Source organism: Salvelinus sp. IW2-2015, linkage group LG1, assembly GCF_002910315.2.
Source record: "Salvelinus sp. IW2-2015 linkage group LG1, ASM291031v2, whole genome shotgun sequence".
Lineage (NCBI taxonomy): Eukaryota > Metazoa > Chordata > Actinopteri > Salmoniformes > Salmonidae > Salvelinus > Salvelinus sp. IW2-2015.
The window spans coordinates 46,788,851-46,809,963 of NC_036838.1; the positions used below are offsets into that span (position 1 = coordinate 46,788,851).

The window sequence follows — 21,113 nt, forward strand, 5'->3', positions numbered from 1 at the left end:
CGGCGCAGAGGAAGGCTCCGGCCTTGGAGCGGGACTGGGACGCCGTGCCTGGACTGCGAGGGCACTCGGCGCAGAGGAAAGCTCCTGCCATGGAGCGGGACTGGATGCCGTGCCTGGACGCCGTGCCTGGACTGGGCACCGGCGCAGAGGAAGGCTCCTGCCATGGAGCGGGACTGGACGCTGTGCCTGGACTGGGCACCGGCGCAGAGGAAGGCTCCGGCCTTGGAGCGGGACTGGACGCCGTGCCTGGACTGGGCACCGGCGCAGAGGAAGGCTCCGGCCTTGGAGTGGGACTGGACGCCGTGCCTGGACTGGGCACCGGCGCAGAGGAAAGCTCCTGCCATGGAGCGGGACTGGACGCCGTGCCTGGAAGCTCCGGACTGTTGACCGTTGCTGGAGGTTCCGGACCATTGACCGTCGCTGGAGGTTCTGGACTGTGGACCGTCGCCGGGAGGTTCCGGACTGTGAACCGTCGCCGGAAGCTCTGGACTGTGAACCGTCGCCGGAAGCTCTGGACTGTGAATGCGCACTGGAGGCCTAGTGCGTGGAGCCGGTACAGGTGGCACCGGACTGTTTACACGCACTTCAGGGCAAGTGCGAGGAGCAGGCACAGGACGTACCGAACTGGGGAGGCGCACTAGAGGCCTGATGCGTGGATCCGGCACAGGTGGCACCGGACTGGTGACACGCACTTCAGGGCGAGTGCGGGAAGCTGACACAGGACGTACCGGACTGGGAAGGCGCACTGGAGGCCAGATGCGTGAAACCGGTGCAGATTTCACCGGACTGGTGTCACGCTCTTCAGCACGCCTGTACGGCAGCATTCTCATCGCTAACACCTCTCTCCAGAATCTTTCATCAAATTCCTCCTCCGACTCCCAAACAGGCTCTGGCATCTTGGGGTTTCTTTGGCCGTGGTCCCCGGTGTCGTCGCTGTCCTTCCATGCTCCTTGGCGACTCCCGCCAAGGAAGGGTCTCGTGTCCTCTCATGTCCTCCCAAGTCCAAAACTTCCTTACCTCATTTTCACGCTGCTTGGTCCTTTGTTGGTGGGATATTCAGTCTTGATTTTGGAAATGAGCGGACCAAGGAGCAGCGTGAATTGAGTTCCACATCTTTAATTACAAAGTGAAACTAGAAACAAAATAACAAAACTTACAAAGACCGTGACGACATAGTGCTCAAACACACTAACACAAACAATATCCCACAAATGCAGGTGGGGTAAAAGCCTACCTAAATATGATCCCCAATGAGAGGCAATGATTACCAGCTGCCTCTAATCGGGATCCACACAAACCACCAACCTAGAAATCTATAAACTAGATAACCCCCCCAGTCACGCTCTGACCTAAACACCATAGAGAACCGAGGACTCTCTATGGTCAGGGCGTGACAAACAGTCTTGGTTTTAACTTAACAGCCCTTCACTGGCAAGGAGGTTGGCTATTTAAAGAGTGCATGGTGGGTGGAGGAATTGACTGTTAAATCTATGGATATATTAGCCTAATTTCTTCCGTCAAACAGTTAGGCCTAACTCTTCTTCAATAGGAATAAATAGGCTCCAACACAAAGCCCTCTTGATGTTAGTAAAGTCTAATTAAAATGAAGACTTTTGAAATGAATTATACCTATTTGAATTTGCCTACTTTCAGCAACATGAGCTGTCCATTTCTGATTGTGCTACTGCTGCTCCTTCAAGTTTCAGCACCACAATGTAAATTACTTCAATCTAGCTATTTGTGAGGTCAATAACTCTGATAAATAGGCCTACATCATGTGCAAGAAACATATTGTTTTTAATCAAATCAATTATAGTGGTATTACACTATCAAAGTTGACCTCCGGTCCTCCTTCTCATCTACACGCTCTCCTTCTCAAAATGAACAGTACATAGGCTATAGGCTAGTCCACCCGCAAAACAGGGCATTTGGACTAGGCCTAATCAACAACAAAACATTTGGAAGAAGCCTTTGACTCTCCTCCTGAACTGCCACTGTAGGCCTACACAGCACAGCCATTGGTTAGGCAGCACACAAAAACGTTTTATGATCAGCATGAGCAAAGCAGGCTGGGGCTCAAGGTTAGAATATCCATTGCAGTGGGTCATTCAGCTTAGTTTTATTTACATCATCCCAGCCAGTGGCGGTCAGTGCCTTTTAAGATGAGGGAGGACGTTACATTTTTCTAGGAGCATGGCCTTACTTCTATTACAGAATATTGGATGACTGTCATTCATATTCCATTCACCCAGCTCAATGTAACATCGATAGGTTTAGGCTACTACATGATACTCTAATTTTCCCTATACTCATCATGAGGTTGCTACAAGCTAGCCTATGAATGATAGTTTACAACGTAGGTGTACAGGTTGAGTTAATTTTTAGTAATCAAGGTGACAGTGACACATTCAATACTGCCTTGCACACTCTTACCTACATCTAGCTGATCTAGGGTGTAATCATTAGTCCAACAGTTAATTGCAAACAAGAGTTTCTATTGGACAATTTCCAGGTATGTTTATCCGCGTTTCGTTCCGTTTTAACTTTGCTCTGTGCTTCTCATGCACTTTATAGCCTATAGGCTATGGATAATTTGACTGAGACCACACTAAATAGCTTATAGGCACACTTGATATTGCGCGCCCAGTGGAGAATCAGAGATGAGGGGTGGCATCGGGCACACATCGATATATAGCCTTAAGAGCAAATAATTCTAAAACAATGAGAAATTTGGACATTTTATCAATTACAAATGATATGACCCTCTCCTGGACTAGATTTAAAAAATAGTAAACCCTCCCTTGACTGAAATTGAAAAACCATGACCGTCCCCCATTTTCCTCCAGGTACCCATTCTGTACTGTACATTTTGATCCATCCCTAAGGTTGCCCTGATCTCACAACCATGACAGTGACTGCTGTGCTACAGTATCTACCGGGGTTATATTATCCAGAGACTACCCTGGACTGCATGAAGGACCTTACTAAAAACAGTTTGTTATTGTAGTAATGTGTACAAGCAAGCCTACAAAGGTACCTGTTTTAAACCTGTTTTAGACTATAATTACCAGCCAGCATCTAACTTTTAAGTAATGACATCCAGTTAGTTGGGACGAAGATCCTTTTGAGGAAACTTGTCAAATGATGTGAGTTGCCTGTGTTGACTTTGATGCCTGTGAGCCAATTCTGTGTGTGAGTGAGACTGCCATGACTCTATTTTAGGCCATAAGCAATTGACAGGACAAAAATGTTGCAAAGTTTGTTTTAATCGCTGAAAAAAGGACCAAAAAAGACATTGTAACAAACACTGACAGTCAATGGTTGGTCTGTCTAACTACCTCATCATTTCCACCATGCACCCATGTTTTTAGGTGTATGATCTGTGATATGTGCTCCTCTATTGTGCATGGGAAAGAGAAAGAACCTGAAATGGATAGGCAATCCAGCACAGCTCTTCATCATTAGGGGAGACCGGGGTTGGCTTTTACTCTTGTGTGTATTTCTCAGCACCTGTAGATCTTATAAACTCTTTTCAATATTAGGAGAAAGACCAAGGTCTTGGCTTGAAATGGAGACTGTTTTCTATCCTCATTAATTATTCCAACATGGAGTTATAATCCATCAAACACACTCGTGGGATTGGATGTCACACCCCACTGGGCACAGACATCAATTCAGCATCTATTCAACATCATTTCATTGAATGGATTTTTAYCTTTATTTAACTAGGCAAGTCAGTTAAGAACAAATTCTTATTTACAATGACGGCCTACCGGGGAACAGTAGGTTAACTGCCTTGTTCAGGATCAGAACGACAGCTTTTTACCTTGTCGGCTCAGGGATTTGATCCAGCAACCTTTCGGTTACAGGCCCTAAGCTTTAACCACTAGGCTACCTGTCGCACTAAATGATGTGGAAACAATGTTGATTCAACCAGTGTGTGACCGGTGGGACAGTGCCTGTTTGCTGGTAGCTTATGCCTTGTGTAACAGGAAATTAAGCAATATAGAAATAGCCTTTCTTTGATCAAACGATATTCTTAACAAAATTCAGCATTTTATGCCGTGAGAATAAAATATGGCATTTTGAGTAAATTTGTGTGTATGCGTGTTTGCACACATGTGCGTGTTGCAGAAAAAATATGTTTGTGAGGGAGAGGAAACTAAATGAGCTCTTTATAGCACAAGCACAAAAGAGCTTGGGATTTATTATAATGGAGTTGATAGTGACAACCAACCCCACATTCCAAGTGACAACCATCCCTAACCTGCTCCCCAAAGCTAACTAAGATGCTGGCTACCACATGGCTTGACCTTGGAACTCAGAAATATGTTTGAAATATAGTTCTCCCTTTTCAACAAACATAATTGTTCATGGATACTMCCACAATTAAAAAATTTACAAAGAAAATACCAATATATATATATTTTACTTCCACCTACAAAAAACATAAATTCCCCTCACCTCAATGTTTTGTCATGCTGACATGAATTGACCAGCTGGATGAATTCCTTCAAATAATTCACACATTTTTACCTTACAAATTACACATTGCCATTTAGATTGGGAGTAATTAGCACTGAGACAACCAACCCCGTTCTCCCTTACCAACACACACAAAAACACACAACAAACATACATTAAATTATATATAGCAGATCCTGAACAACCTTTCAAATTAACACACACATACACAAAAACACAATCAAATTAAAATTATGGAAGGCCTACAGTATGAAGGCCTGCTGATAAGAGATGCAGACTTTGTCATCACTTCATGTGTCCTTCAGTTCGACTGATTGCTGAGAAGCTTCAAATCACATTTCCCTGCTGTTCCCTAGCAGTACCCCTCCCTCCTCTAGGCATTACTCTTCCCCCTCTGCTGTATGAACACATTCCTCATGCTAAGTCTCTTCTACACATTCCTGCCCAGACCTCCCACAACCTTTTCCCTCTCAGCTGTTCCAGTTGTATCTACCCTCCTTCCTCTGGGCTTCCCTTCCACTTTTTCTGCTGTTCCGGGTGTGGTTTCCTTCCCATGTCAGTCTCTCACTGGCTGTTGCAGACGGTGCCTCCCAATTTGCCCCCGGCAGCAGCCTTCTTGCGCCTCTTGTTGAGCAGAGGGTTGCTGGAAGTGTCCAGGTCTTTGATCTTCACCTGGTCGTAATCCACACGCATGGTGGCCAGAGCACTGGTCATCTCATCCTATAGTACACAGAGCGTAAGGAGTTATGAGAGAGGGAAATAGAGAAGAAAGAGAAATAACAAGATTCAGAGTCAGGGAGGTTGCATTTCATGATAGATAAATAGGAGATGGTAGATAGGCAGAAGATAAAGCTCTGCTCTGAATATGCAGCATAATAAAGAGGAGGGAATAAGCCCTCTGTTAATAAACATGGCCTCAAACCAGACTGTGAGGTCTGCCTCCACTTGTGGAAGGTCAACCACTCCAGGGTCATCTCCAAAGTTTGGGAGCAATTCCATTTCACATGAATTCCACAAAAGGAATGAAATTCCACTCATATTTTGAAATATCTACATGGGAAAACCATGTGTAATGTTCATAATATCAACCGTATTTGAAATGTTGTCTGGATGTAAACTCAATGGCGCAGGAAGGGGATGGCTGCCGTTTTATGGGCTCCTAACCAACTGTGCTATTTTRTGTTTTTTCGCATTGTTTGTAACTTATTTTGTACTTAATGTTGCCTCTACCGTCTCTTATGACCAAAGAGAGCTTCTGGAAATCAGAACAGTGATTACTCACCTCSAACTGGACTAAGATTTTTTCTTTAATGAGTCTGACGCAAAGGATATACTGCTTCTCTGAGACTAGGTCCAATCCCCGCCATTCGTGTGAAGAAAAGACGGAAATACAGGGGGTGGCGATTGTGGTGCCTTGAGAGAATTAGTCTGCGAGTGGGTAACCCACCTCTACCATCCGTTCTACAGGCAATCACTGGAGAGTAAACTGGATGATCTCCATTTTGAGACTATCGTACCAACAGGACATTAAAAACTGTAATATCTTATGTTTCACAGAGTCTTGGCTGAACGACGACATAGATAATATACAGCTGGCTGGGTTTTCCGTGCATCGGCAGGAAAGAACAGCTACGTCTGGTAAGATGAGGGGTGGGGGGTGCGTGTCTATTTGTAAATAACGTCTAATTTTAAGGAAGTCTCGAGATATTGCTCGCCTGAGGTAGAGTACCTCATGATAAGCTGTAGACAACACTATCTACCGAGAGAGTTTTCATCTATACTTTTCGTGACAGTCTATTTACCACCACAAACCGATACTGGCACTAACACCGCACTCAATGAGCTGTATAAGGCCATAAGCAAACAAGAAAATTTGTCGATGCAACAACCTCTACCTCAACAAGACAAAGGACCTGATTGTGGACTATAGAAAAGGAGGGCCGAACACGCCCCCATTCACATTGACGGGGCTTTAGTGTCGTGGCACTACAGCCATGACACTACAGACTCCAGTCAACCAACTCTCTGCTACCGCACGGCAAGCASTACCGGAGCACCAAGTCTAGGTCCAAAAGGTTCCTTAACAGCTTCTACCCCCAAGCCATAAGACTCCGGCCACCAGGACTATTTACATTGACCCYCTCCCCCTTTGTTTTTACACTGCTGCTACTCGCTGTTCATTATCTATGCATAGTCACTTTACCCCTACCTACATGCACAAATTACCTTGACTAACCTGTACCCCCGCACATTGACTCGGGACCGGAAGCCCTGTATATAGCCTCGTTATTGTTATTTTATATATATTTTTTTACTTTAGTTTAGTAAATATTTTCTTAACTCTATTTCTTGAACTGCATAGTTGGTTAAGGGCTTGTAAGCATTTCACGGTAAGGCCTACACCTGTTGTTATTTCGGCACATGTGACAAATACAATTCGATTTGATTTGATTCTGCTGATCCTGGGAAGAGATGTAAGTCCCTGGATGGCCAGAAGGTGTCAGTGCTGGTCTGATTCTGACCTTCACGTCATCCCACATCTCTCTGTCCTCAGTCAGGACCCGTGTGGTGTGGAGCGGTGTGGAGGGAACAACCATGGACTGCTGCAATGACAGAACACAGACACATCATCAGGCATGAGGTTACAGACTGACATACATGAACTGATGCACGCTTTCACACACAAGCGTGCACGCACTCACATTGATCCAGGGGTGGTTCGTAAACTGTGTGATGGTCATTCTCTCGTTGGGGTCTGTCTTCAGCAGCTGATTGATCAACTGTTTGGCTGAAAAAGGAAAAGCAATAAGAGGAAAGAGGTCAACATTCAATGAAAGGCACACATTTGCGCATGCTTACCTATGCGTCAACAATCAAGTCAACAATCAACTCCTTTGTTTTGCTGACATTGCGGGAGAGGTTGTTGTCCTGGCACCACAATGCCAGTTCATTTACCTTCTCCCTATAGGCTGACTAGTCGTTGTTGGTTATCAGGCGAACAACTGTGGTTTCGTCAGCAAACTTGTTGATGGAGTTGGTGTCATGCAAAGCCACGCAGTCGTGGCTGAACAGGGAGTACAGCARAGAGCTGAGGACACACCCCTGGGGGGGGGCCCTGAGTTAACAGTCAGTGTGGAGGAGGTGTTGTTGTCAGTCCTCACAGCCTGTGGTCTGCCCGTCAGGAAGTGCAGGATCCAGTTGCAGAGGGCGGTGTCCAGACCCAGGGCTCKGAGTTTGGAGGGAACAATAGTGTTGAATGCTTAACTGTAGTCAATGAACAGCGTTCTTATATAGGTGTCTGTCTTGTCCAGATGTGTTACGGACGTGTCAATAGCGCTGGAAATGGCATCTTCTGTTGATCTGTTGGAGCGGTAGGCAAATTGGACTGAGTCCAGTGTTCCTGGCATGCTCCCCTTGATGTGGGCCATGACCAGGTTCTCAAAGCCCTTCATGATGACCGGGGTGAGTGCGATGGGGTGATAGTCCTTTGGTCATGTCACCTTGTTTTTCTTGGGCCCTGTGATGATGGTGTTCTCCTTGAAGCAGGTGGGGACTACAGCTTGGGACAGGGACAGGTTGAAAATGTCAGAGAAGATGCCTGCCAGCTGGTCAGCACACACTCTGAGGACGTGGCCAGGGATCMCATATGGGCTGGCGGCTTTGTGAGTATTCACTCTTTTGAGAGTTCTCACGTCAGCCTCGTAGAGCGAAAGCACCTGGTCTTCCGGAGCASCAAGATTCTTCCTGGACAGCTCGGTATTGTCTGACTCGAAGCGAGCATAGAATGTGTTAAGCTCGTCTGGGAGGGTGGGCACCACACAGCTGGATTTGCCTTTGTAGTTCGTGATTGTCTGTAGCCCTTGTCACATGCGACGCGAGTCTGAGTTGTCGAACATCAATTTAAGTTTGAGTCTGTATTGTCTTTTGCATCCCTAATGGATTTGCGGAGCTCGTACCTGCTTGCCTTGTAAGCGTCGCGCGCCACCGAGTCATTGAGGTTCATCCAGGGTTTTTGGTTGGGGTATGTCCGTATTGCTATTATGGGTACAACATCATCAACACATTTTCTAATGAAGTCTGTGACTGACAATGTATATTCCTCAGTGTGGACGGATGAGTCCTGGGTGGATGAATATTTGAACATACAGTACCAGTATTCTCAAAACAGTCCTGTAGCATTGAGTCTGCCTCCTCGAGTGGTTGTCACTAGTTACCACAGCCACAAAGTCAGGAGACCCGCCTACTCGACCAATCAGATGAGGGAGTGTGATGACGTTTATACACACCATATACACACTCAAACACTACATTTACACTCCCACACAAAACCCACACACATTCACTTACACTACATATACGCACGAACGCACGCACGCACGCACGCACACTTTTACGAGAATAATTTCCTGCTGCTACTCTGTTCTTTATTTTACTCTTATTATTGTCTATCCTGATGCCTAGTCACTTTACCCTGCCTTCATGTACATATCTACCTCATTATTATCTATCCTGATGCCTAGTCACTTTACCCTGCCTTCATGTACTATCTACCTCATTAGTTATCTATCCTGATGCCTAGTCACTTTACCCTGCCTTCATGTACATATCTACCTCAAATTCCTCGTACCTCTGTACATTGATATGGTACTGGTACTCCCTGTATATAGCTCCATCATTGATCTGTACTGGTACCTGCTTATATACTCCACATTATCGCTACTGAGTCTGTATTATAGCTCCACATTGATCTGGTACTGGTACTCCCTGTATAAGCTCCACATTGATCTAGTACTGGTACTCTCTGTATATAGCTCCACATTGATCTAGTACTGGTACAACCTGTATATAGCTCCACATTGATCTGGTACTGGTACTCCCTGTATATAGCTCCACATTGATCTGGTACGTACTGTACATGTATATAGCTCCACATGATTTAGTACTGGTACTCCCTGTATATAGCTCCACATTGTCTTACTGGTACTCCCTGTATATAGCTCCATCATTGATCTGATACTGGTACAACTGTATATAGCTCCACATTGATCTGGTACTCCTGTATATAGCTCCACATTGATCTGGTACTGTACACTGTATATAACTCCACATTGATCTGGTACTCCCTGTATATGCTCCACATTGATCTGTACTGGTACAACCTTGTATATAGCTCCACATTGATCTGTACGGTACTCCCTGTATATAGCTCCACATTGATCTAGTACTGTACAACCTGTATATAGCTCCACATTGATCTGTACTGGTACTCCTGTATATAGCTCCACATGATCTGGTACTGGTGCTCCCTGTAATATAGCTCCACATTGATCTGTACTGTACTCCTGTATATAGCTCCACATTGATCTAGTACTGTACTCCGAAACTCCACATTGATCTGTACTGTCCCTGTATATAGCTCCACATTGATCTGTACTGGTACTCCCTGTATATAGCTCCACATTGATCTTACTGGTACTCCCTGTATATAGCTCCACATTGATCTGGTACTGGTGCTCCCTGTATAAGCTCCACATTGATCTAGTACTGGTACTCCCTGTATAATAGCTCCACATTGATCTCGTACTGGTGCTCCCTGTATATAGCTCCACATTGACTCTACTGGTACTCCCTGTATATAGCTCCACATTGATCTGTACTGGTCTCCCTGTATATAGCTCCACATTGATCTAGTACTGTACTCCCGTATATAGCTCCACATTGATCTTAGTACTGGTACTCCTGTATATAGCTCCACATTGATCTATACTTGTACTCCTTGTATATAGCTCCACATTGATCTGGTACTGGTACTCCTGTATATAGCTCCACATTGATCTAGTACTGGTACAACCTGTATATAGCTCCACATTGATCTGGTACTGGTACTCCCTGTATATAGCTCCACATTGATCTCGTACTGGTACTCCCTGTATATAGCTCCACATTGATCTGGTACTGACTCCCTGTATATAACTCCACATTGATCTGGTACCGTACTCCCTGTATATAGCTCCACATGATCTGGTACGTGCTCCTTTATATAGCTCCATCATTGATCTGGTACTGGTACTCCTGTATATAGCTCCACATTGACTAACTGGTACTCGCTGTATATAGCTCCACATTGATCTGGTACTTGTACTCCCTGTATATAGCTCACATTGATCTAGTACTGGTACTCCCTGTATATAGCTCCACATTGATCTAGTACTGGTACAACCTGTATATAGCTCCACATTGATCTGGTACTGGTACTCCCCTGTATATAGCTCCACATTGATTCGTACTGGGACATACCTGTATATAGATCCACATGATCTATACTGGACTCCCTGTATATAGCTCCACATTGATCTGGTACTGGTACTCCCTTGTATATAGCTCCATCATTGATCTGTACTGTACTCCTGTATATAGCTCCGTCATTGATCTTGTACTCCCTGTATATAGCTCCATCATTGATCTGGTACTGGTACAACCTGTATATAGCTCCACATTTATCTGGTACTCCCTGTATATAGCTCCACATTGATCTGTACTGGTACAACCTTATATAACTCCACATTGATCTGGTACTCCCTGTTATATTGCTCACATTGATCTGTACTGGTACAACCGTTTATATAGCTCCACATTGATCTGGTACTGGTACTCCCTGTATATAGCTCCACATTGATCTGAGTACTGTACAACCTGTATATAGCTCCACATTGATCTGGTACTGGTACTCCCTGTATATAGCTCCACATTGATATTGGTACTGGTACCACCTGTATTATAGCTCCACATGATTCTCATTACTGGTACAACCTGTATATAGCTCCACATTGATCTGTACTGGTACTCCCTGTATATAGCTCCACATTTATCTGTACTGGTACTCCCTGTATATAGCTCCACATTGATCTGGTACTGGTTGCTCCCTGTATATAGCTCCACATTGATCTTACTGTACTCCTGTTATATAGCCCACATTGATCTAGTACTGGTACAACCGTATATAGCTCCACATTGATCTGTACTGGTACTCCTGTATATAGCTCCACATTGATCTGTACTGGTACCTCCCTGGTATTAGCTCCAACATTTGACTCCTCTCCAGGCACCTAGGCTACTCCCTGTATATAGCTCCACATTGATCTGGTACTGGTACTCCCTGTATATAGCTCCACATTGATCTGGTACTGGTACAACCTGTATATAGCTCCACATTGATCTGGTACTGGTACAACCTGTATATAGCTCCACATTGATCTGGTACTGGTACTCCCTATACTTAGATTTACGTGTATTTTTGGTATATGTTGTGAAACTGTTAGATATTACTTGTTAGATATTACTGCACTGTCAGAACTAGAAGCACAAGCATTTCGCTACACCCGCAATATCATCTGCTAAACACGTGTATGTGATAAATCAAATTTGATTTGATTTGAGATCCCATGACACTTACTGCAAGAGTTTATAAGTGGGGTTAGAGTGGTTAGTTTCCCCTTACACTGTTAAGAGCTTTGGGTGTCTAGAAAAGAGCCATTTAAGTCCAATCAGTTATTAGTATTATTAGCTTGAAGACCATGCCTTTGTACAGAGATGGAAACTGGTACAAAATACCAAAAAGTTAGACTGCAAGGCTATAATAAACAAACATTGCCCACATTATCTGCTTTCCTGGTTTTAAGGTACATGTGAAAAAGTATATCAAGGTCTAGGCCTACTGTTGGCAAAGTCTAAGGCTCCGTTTACACAGGCAGTCCAATTCCAATTATGGCCAAAAGAGCTGATCTGATGGTCAAAGCTGATCTGATGTAAACACAGCCAAAGCTCGGACCGAGAAACTAAAAAACAGCTTCTATCTCAAGGCCATCAGACTGTTAAATAACCATCACTAGCCAGCCTCCACCCAGTACCCTGCCCTGAACTTAGTCACTGTCACTAGCCAGCTACCACCCAGTTACTCAACCCTGCACCTTAGAGGCTGCTTCCCTATGTACATAGACATGGAATCCCTGGTCACTTTAATAATGTAACACTGGTCACTTTAATAATGTCTACACACTGTTTTACTAATTTCATATGTATATAGTGTATTCTAGTCAATGCCATCCTACTCAACCATTTCTGTATATATACTATTATATTCTACGTATTCTACAGATAKAMTAWWTAKTMTATCAACATACTGTCCATAATGTCTATACATATCATGACATATACAGTTGAAGTTGGAAGTTTACATACACCTTAGCCAAATACATTTAAACTAAGTTTTTCACAATTCCTGACATTTAAACCGAGTAAAAATTCCCTGTCTTAGGTCAGTTAGGATCACCACTTTATTTTAAGGATGTGAAATGTCAGAATAATAGTAGAGAGAATGATTTATTTCAGCTTTTATTTCTTTCATCACATTCCCAGTGGGTCAGAAGTTTACATACACTCAATTAGTATTTGGTAGCATTGCCTTTAAATTGTTTAACTTGGGTCAAACATTTTGAGTAGCCTTCCACAAGCTTCCCACAATAAGTTCGGTGAATTTTGGCCCATTCCTCCAGACAGCGCTGGTGTACTGAGTCAGGTTTGTAGGCCTCCTTACTCGCACACGCTTTTTCAGTTCTGCCCACAAATGTTCTACAGGATTGAGGTCAGGGCTTTGTGATGGCCACTCCAATACCTTTACTTTTTTGTTCTTAAGCCATTTTGCCTAAATTTTGGAAGTATGCTTGGGGTCATTGTCCATTTGGAAGATCCATTTGCGACCAAGCTTTAACTTCCTGACTGATGTCTTGAGATGTTGCTTCAATATATCCACATAATTTTCCAACCTCATGATGCCATCTATTTTGTGAAGTGCACCAGTCCCTCCTGCAGCAAAGCACCCCAACAACATGATGCTGCCACCCCCGTGCTTCACGGTTGGAATGGTGTTCTTCGGTTTGCAAGACTCCCCCTTTTTCCTCCAAACATAACGATGGTCATTATGGCCAAACAGTTCTATTTTTGTTTCATCAGACCAGAGGACATTTCTCCAAAAAGTACCATCTTTGTCCCCATGTGCAGTTGCAAACTGTAGTCTGGCTTTTTTATGGCTGTTTGGAGCAGTGGCTTCTTCCTTGCTGAGCGGCCTTTCAGGTTATGTCGATATAGGACTCATTTTACTGTGGATATAGATACTTTTGTACCTGTTTCCTCTAGCATCTTCACAAGGTCCTTTTCTGTTGTTCTGGGATTGATTTGCACTTCTTGCACCAAAGTACGTTCATCTCTAGGAGACAGAACGCGTCTCCTTCCTGAGCGGTATGACATGAGTAGGATGCCCTACCATCAGACTTCAGAGATTAAGTCAGATTATCCCTGGAATTTAAGAGCTGCTATTCTGTGTTTTTGTGCCTTGTGTATGTTTGTGTGTGCTTTTGGATGAGTGTTGTGCTGTGAAACTGACTATTTAGAAGTTTGCTTATGTTTTCTAKAGTAAAAGGTCCCTGGGACTGACATCATTGGAGGAATGCAACGCTATACTAACTAAACAAAAGCCAAGGTAACCCGACCCAGTCTCACCTTCCTCTGACACTTCAGCCCACTCAGGTTTTGGGAACTCGTACTGGCCCAGCCTGATTCTCCGCTTCATCCCTGGAGAGATGGCTTGGCCTGTGTTAGAATAGAACGGAGGGAACCCACACAGCCTGCAGAGGAGACAATTGCGTAGAGGTTGATAGTTATTAAGTTGCACTGACTTTCATATGATTATATACTATATATGTACTGTATTTGCACACACGAAAACTAACACACACACAAGTTATGATGTTCTATCATCATGGGGACCTAACCCTACCCTACCCTTACCTTAACACAAACCCTAAACCTAAATCCTAACCCCTTACCCTAATTGTAACCCTAACCCTAAATCTAACCCCTAAGCTTAAAATAGCCTTTGTCCTCATGGGGACGTGGAAAATGTCCCCACGAGGGAGAATTTTCCTTGTTTTACTATTCTTGTGGACAAGGATGAAGAACCAACCAAACACACACGCACACAGTACTCACAGGATGTACATGATGACACCCAGAGACCACATGTCACACGACTTGTCATATTTCTCCGGGCCCAAAACCTCAGGGGCTTATCAACATGGAAACACACACAAATAGAGACAGACGGAAAATACAATTACATGATGGAAACCACTTAAGTCCAAAGTATGCATAATATAGTGTAATAAATCTGATTGTCACACATATTTCTATTCCTACAGTAGTATAGTAACTTACCCACGTAGTAAGGGGTGTAGCAGGGGGTCTGCAGGAGGTTGTGCGTGGTCTCCTTAGCGAAGCCAAAGTCTGTCAGTTTGAGAGTACCATTGCGCTCCTGATGGGTGTACAGCAGGTTCTCAGGCTAAGGGAGAGGAAGTGAAATGTATCCATCATTAAACATGTCACTGTTTACACATAGTATTAATAAATGCATGCCAACTCTGTTTGTCACTATCTGCTGCTCTTATCTTGATCTGTGTGTGAGTGACATTGCTCACCTTGATGTCTCTGTGTGCGATGTTCATGTTGTGGAGGAACTCGATGGCCGTGCCAATATCCCGCATGATCTCTGAGCCCTCTAGAAGAGGAGAGCAGAGAGACACAGTCTCAGGACAACACAGTTTAGGACAACACAGTGTGCCATGCACATGTCCGTATTTTGGAACTGCCACACCGTACGCGGATGCAGACAGTTCTGTACGTGGGCACAGGCGCCAAGTATATTGGCCGGGTACACGCAGATTGGGCTGAGGTGATCTTGGGGAACAATGACAGAGTTCGCTAAGAGTGTTGAGACACCAATGTTTATTGTTCAATTAACTTTTTGTTTAGTAGTCAGGAACAATTCTAGTTTTGTGAACAGAAAATTGTATTGAGATCAAGTGTGTAATCGATGACAAATTTAGGAGAATGTCGGCCGAAATTAATCTTACTTCTGTCACGCCCTGACCTTAGAGAGCTTTTTATATAAAATAAAGTGGTGATCCTAACTGACCTAAGACAGGGAATTTTTACTCAGATTAAATGTCAGGAATTGTGAAAAACTTAGTTTAAATTTATTTGGCTAAGGTGTATGTAAACTTCCGACTTCAACTGTGTGTGTATTAATATACACTGCTCAAAAAAATAAAGGGAACACTTAAACAACACAATGTAACTCCAAGTCAATCACACTTCTGTGATAATCAAACTGTCCACTTAGGAAGCAACACTGATTGACAATAAATTTCACATGCTGTTGTGCAAATGGAATAGACAAAAGGTGGAAATTATAGGCAATTAGCAAGACACCCCCATAAAGGAGTGGTTCTGCAGGTGGTGACCACAGACCACTTCTCAGTTCCTATGCTTCCTGGCTGATGTTTTGGTCACTTTTGAATGCTGGCGGTGCTTTCACTCTAGTGGTAGCATGAGACGGAGTCTACAACCACACAAGTGGCTCAGGTAGTGCAGCTCATCCAGGATGGCACATCAATGCGAGCTGTGGCAAGAAGGTTTGCTGTGTCTGTCAGCGTAGTGTCCAGAGCATGGAGGCGCTACCAGGAGACAGGCCAGTACATCAGGAGACGTGGAGGAGGCCGTAGGAGGGCAACAACCCAGCAGCAGGACCGCTACCTCCGCCTTTGTGCAAGGATGAGCACTGCCCGAGCCCTGCAAAATGACCTCCAGCAGGCACAAATGTGCATGTGTCAGCATATGGTCTCACAAGGGGTCTGAGGATCTCATCTCGGTACCTAATGGCAGTCAGGCTACCTCTGGCGAGCACATGGAGGGCTGTGGCGGCCCACAAAGAAAATGCCACCCCACACCATGACTGACCCACCGCCAAACCGGTCATGCTGGAGGATGTTGCAGGCAGCAGAACATTCTCCACGGCTTCTCCAGACTCTGTCACGTCTGTCACATGTGCTCATGTGCTCAGTGTGAACCTGCTTTCATCTGTGAAGAGCACAGGGCGCCAGTGGCGAATTTGCCAATCTTGGTGTTCTCTGGCAAATGCCAAACGTCCTGCACGGTTTGGGCTGTAAGCACAACCCCCACCTGTGGACGTGGGGCCTCATACCACCCTCATGGAGTCTGTTTCTGACCGTTTGAGCAGACACATGCACATTTGTGGCCTGCTGGAGGTCATTTTTCAGGGCATAACTATTCACCCCACAAAGTCAATACTTTGTAGAGCCACCTTTTGCAGCAATTACAGCTGCAAGTGTCTTGGGTTATGTCTCTATAAGCTTGGCACATATAGCCACTGGGATTTTTGCCCATTCTTCAAGGCAAAACTTCTCCAGCTCCTTCAAGTTGGATGGGTTCCGCTGGTGTACAGCAATCTTTAAGTCATACCACAGATACTCAATTGGTTGAGGTCTGGGCTTTGACAAGGCTATTCCAAGACATTTAAATGTTTCCCCTTAAACCACTCAACTGTTGCTTTAGCACTATGCTTAGGGCCATTGTCCTGCTGGAAGGTGAACCTCCATCCCAGTCTCAAATCTGTGGAAGACTGAAACAGTTTTCCCTCCACAATTTCCCTGTATTTTGCGCCATCCATCATTCCTTCCATTCTGACCAATTTCTCAGTCCCTGTCGATGAAAAACATCCCCACAGCATGATGTTGCCCCACCATGCTTCACTGTGGGGATGTTGTTCTCGGGGTGATCAGARGTGTTGGGTTTGCGCCATACATAACATTTCCTTGATGGCCAAAAGGCTCAATTTTAGTCTTATCTGACCAGAGTACTTTCTTCCATATGTTTGGGGAGTCTCCCACGACGTGTTTGCTTATTTTTTTCTTTAAGCAATGGCTTTCTTCTGGCCACTCTTCCGTAAAGCCCAGCTCTGTGGAGTATACGGCTTAAAGTAGTCCAATGGACAGATACTCCAATCTCCGCTGTGGAGCTTTGCAGCTCCTTCAGGGTTATCTTTGGTCTCTTCGTTGCCTCTCTGATTAATGCCCTCCTTGGCTGGTCCGTGAGTTTTGGTGGGCGGCCCTCTCTTGGCAGGTTTGTTGTGGTGCCATATTCTTTCCATTTATTAATAATGGATTTAATGGTGCTCTGTGGGATGTTCAAAGTTTCTGATATTTTTTATAACCCAACCCTGACCTGTACCTGTACGACCTGTACCTATGATAAAAATTACAGACCTCTACATGCTTTGTAAGTAGGAAAACCTGCAAAATCGGCAGTGTATCAAATACTTGTTCTCCCCACTGTATATATACTGAGATCATGTGACACTTAGATTACACACAAGTGGACTTTATTTAACTAATTATGTGACTTCCGAAGGTAATTGGTTGCACCAGATCTTATTTGGGGGCTTCATAGCAAAGGGGGTGAATACATATGCACGCATCACTTTTCTGTTTTTAATTTTTTGAAACAAGTAATTTTTTTAATTTCACTTCACCAATTTGGACTATTTTGTGTATGTCCATTACATGAAATCCAAWTAAAAATCCATTTAAATTACAGGTTGTAATGCAACAAAATGTGAAAAAACGCCAAGGGGCATGAATACTTTTGGAAGGCACTGTAGTACATCCATTCCCAGAAACATGTAGCCCAGTCCTTCTTCCCTGGCTCCCTCCCTTCTGAGCCCCCTCACCTCTCTCAGTGAAAGCCTGGTCCCCTCTGGCCTGGATCCGGCTGAACAGTTCTCCCCCTTGCATACTGGAACCAGAGAAACACACACATTGAGTTAATATTGAGATGCTGTCATGGAGTTATCATTCTAAAAACAACACTGCTTATCACTCTCCCACATAATAAATGTTTCTACAAGATAATCTCTGCTACGTCAATAACAGGCCCTTGAAAAGGGGAACCATTTAGAAGCAGTCTTGATGAGCATGATGTTAGTGGGTGTCACACCCTGACCTTAGAGATCCTTTTTATGTCTTTTTTTGGGTTGGTCAGGGCGTGAGTTTGGGTGGGAATTCTATGGCTGGTGTTCTATGTTGTCCTTGTTTTGTATTTCTATGTGTTTGGCCTGGTATGGTTCCCAATCAGAGGCAGCTGTCTATCGTTGTCTCTGATTGAGAACCATACTTAGGTAGCCTGTTCCCACCTGTGTTTGTGGGTAGTTATTTTAAAAAAGAGAGATCTCTTACTCACTTCCTCCATACTCACTCTTTCTATCTCTCACATAAACACACTCAAAAGATCTTACACTGAGTGTACAAACATAGAACACCTGCTCTCCACGACAAGACTGAAGGTGATCCAATGTGAAAGCTATGATCCATTATTGATGTCACTTGTTAAATCCACTTCAATCAGTGTAGATAAAGGTGAGGAGACAAGTTAAATAAGGATGTTTAATCCTTGACACAATTGAGACATAGATTGTGTATGTGTGCCATTCAGAGGGTGAATGAGCAGAAAAAAGATTTCGTGCCTTTGGTAGTAGGTGCCAGGCGCACCGGTTTGATTGTGTCAAGAACTGCAACGCTGCTGGGTTTTTCATGCTCAACAGTTTCCCGTGTGTATCAAGAATGGTCCACCCCCAAAGGACATACAGGCAACTTGACACAACAGTGGGAAGCATTGGACTAAACATGAGCCAGCATCCCTTTGTAACGCTTTTGACACCTTGTTGAGTCCATGCCCCGACAAATTGAGGCTGTTCTGATGGCAAAAGGGAGTGCAACTCAATATTAGTAAGGTGTTCCTAGTGTTTTGTACACTCAGTGTATAATCAATGCTTTCCATATAACAGAGAGTGATTCGCAGTGTTTTTCTAAAGACAGAGATCTTGAAGGAGGGTAGAGGAGTAACAGTGTGTATGGACTTTTGAATGTCAGTGTGTGTTTATGTGTATAATGACAAAATGGGAAGACAGAGGGGGAGATGAAGTGCATAGCATACTGTTCTGTTCCCAGTCTAACGTTGTCCCACTGTAACGAACGTCGTCGGGAGAAGGAGAAGAGGACCAAGGTGCAGCGTGGTAAGTGTTGAGGCTCCGGACTAGAGGGCGACGCTGGAGGCTCCGGACTAGAGGGCGACGCTGGAGGCTCCGGACTAGAGGGCGACGCTGGAGGCTCCGGACTAGAGGGCGACGCTGGAGGCTCCGGACTAGAGGGCGACGCTGGAGGCTCCGGACTAGAGGGCGACGCTGGAGGCTCCGACTAGAGGGCGACGCTGGAGGCTCCGGACTAGAGGGCGTCGCTGGAGGCTCTCCGGACTAGAGGGCAACGCTGGAGGCTCCGGACTAGAGAGCGTTGCTGGAGGCTCCGGACTGACGTCCTTCGTTGGAGGCCTCGTGCCACAACTCCTCACTGGAGGCTTCGTGCCACGGATCCTCACTGGAGGCTTTGTGCCATGGATCATCACTGGAGGCTTCGTGCCATGGATCATCCCTGGAGGCTTCGTGCCATGGATTATCACTGAGGCTTCGTGCCATGGATCATCACAGGAGGCTTCGTGCCATGGATCATCACAGGAGGCTTCGTGCCATGGATCATCACAGGAGGCTTCGTGCCATGGATCATCACTGGAGGCTTCTTGCCATGGATCATCACTGGAGGCTTCGTGCCATGGATCATCACAGGAGGCTTCGTGCCGTGGATCATCACTGGAGGCTTCGTGCCGTGATCATCCACTGGAGGCTTCGTGCCTGGATCATCACTGGAGCTTCGTGCCATGGATCATTACTGGAGGCTTCTTGCCATGGATCATCACTGGAATGGAGAGCAACCAGAGGCCTGGCTCTGGGAGAAGGCACAGGACTCACCAGGCTGGGGAAGACATGCAGGAGGGTTTAGGACTTAGCACAGGCACAGAACTCACCAGGCTGGGGAGACATGCAGGAGGCCTCTTCCTGGCCGAGGCACCGGATATACACTGGGCCGTGGAGGCACACTGGTGTCTCGAGCGCAGAGCTAGCACAACTCGTCCTGGCTGGTTCCCCCTGTAAGCCCGGCAAGTGCGGGGAGTTTGGAACAGGCCGCACTGGCTGTGCTGGTGAACCGGGGACACCGTGCGTAGGGCTGGTGCAGTATACCCCGGGCCGAGGAGACGCACTGGAGACCAGATGCGCTGAGCCGGCATCATCCCTCCTGGCTCGATGCCCACTCTAGCCCGGCCGATTACAGAGCTGCGATTGTAGCGCACCGGGCTATGCGTGCGCACTGGGGACACCGTGCACTAACCGAATAACACGGTGCCTGCCCAGTCACTCTCTCGCCACGGTAAGCACGGGGAGTTGCTCAGGTCTCCTACCTGAGTCCCGCCAATCTCCCTGTCCCCCCCCCCCAAAAAAAAAAATCTGGGCTGCCTCTCGTGCCCGTTACCTCGAGCCAATCCCTCGTAGTGTCGCGCTCCGCTCTAGCTGCAGTCCAGCTACTCTTTCGACGGCGATACTGTGCCCGGGTCCCTTGCCGTCCAATATTTCCTCCATGTCCAGGATCCATCCTTCCACGCTGCTTGGTCCTTTGGTGGGTGGTAGTTCTGTAACGAACGTCGTCGGAGGAAGGAAAAGAGACCAAGGTGCAGCGTGGTAAGTGTTCATATTTTAATCAATCAGCTGAACACTGAACAAAACAACAAAAACGACAAACGAACAGTTCTGGAAGGTGACGACACACACTAAACAG

At 45.4% G+C, this 21,113-nt stretch overlaps 1 protein-coding gene across 1 annotated transcript in view; it reads right to left on the bottom strand.

The window, feature by feature from the left end:
- Nucleotides 1-3,248: 3,248 nt before the first annotated feature.
- Nucleotides 3,249-21,113, bottom strand: part of LOC111968617 (MAP kinase-activated protein kinase 3) — a 41,007-nt gene continuing 23,142 nt past the window's right edge. The window contains exons 3-10 of the mRNA XM_023994320.2: nt 18,125-18,189; nt 15,015-15,094; nt 14,755-14,878; nt 14,530-14,605; nt 14,041-14,165; nt 7,188-7,273; nt 7,008-7,088; nt 3,249-5,205 (exon numbers count right to left, since the gene is read on the bottom strand). Coding sequence (XP_023850088.1) covers nt 5,050-5,205; nt 7,008-7,088; nt 7,188-7,273; nt 14,041-14,165; nt 14,530-14,605; nt 14,755-14,878; nt 15,015-15,094; nt 18,125-18,189 — 793 coding nt within the window. The 3' untranslated portion in view covers nt 3,249-5,049. The remainder of the gene's footprint in view (nt 5,206-7,007; nt 7,089-7,187; nt 7,274-14,040; nt 14,166-14,529; nt 14,606-14,754; nt 14,879-15,014; nt 15,095-18,124; nt 18,190-21,113) is intronic.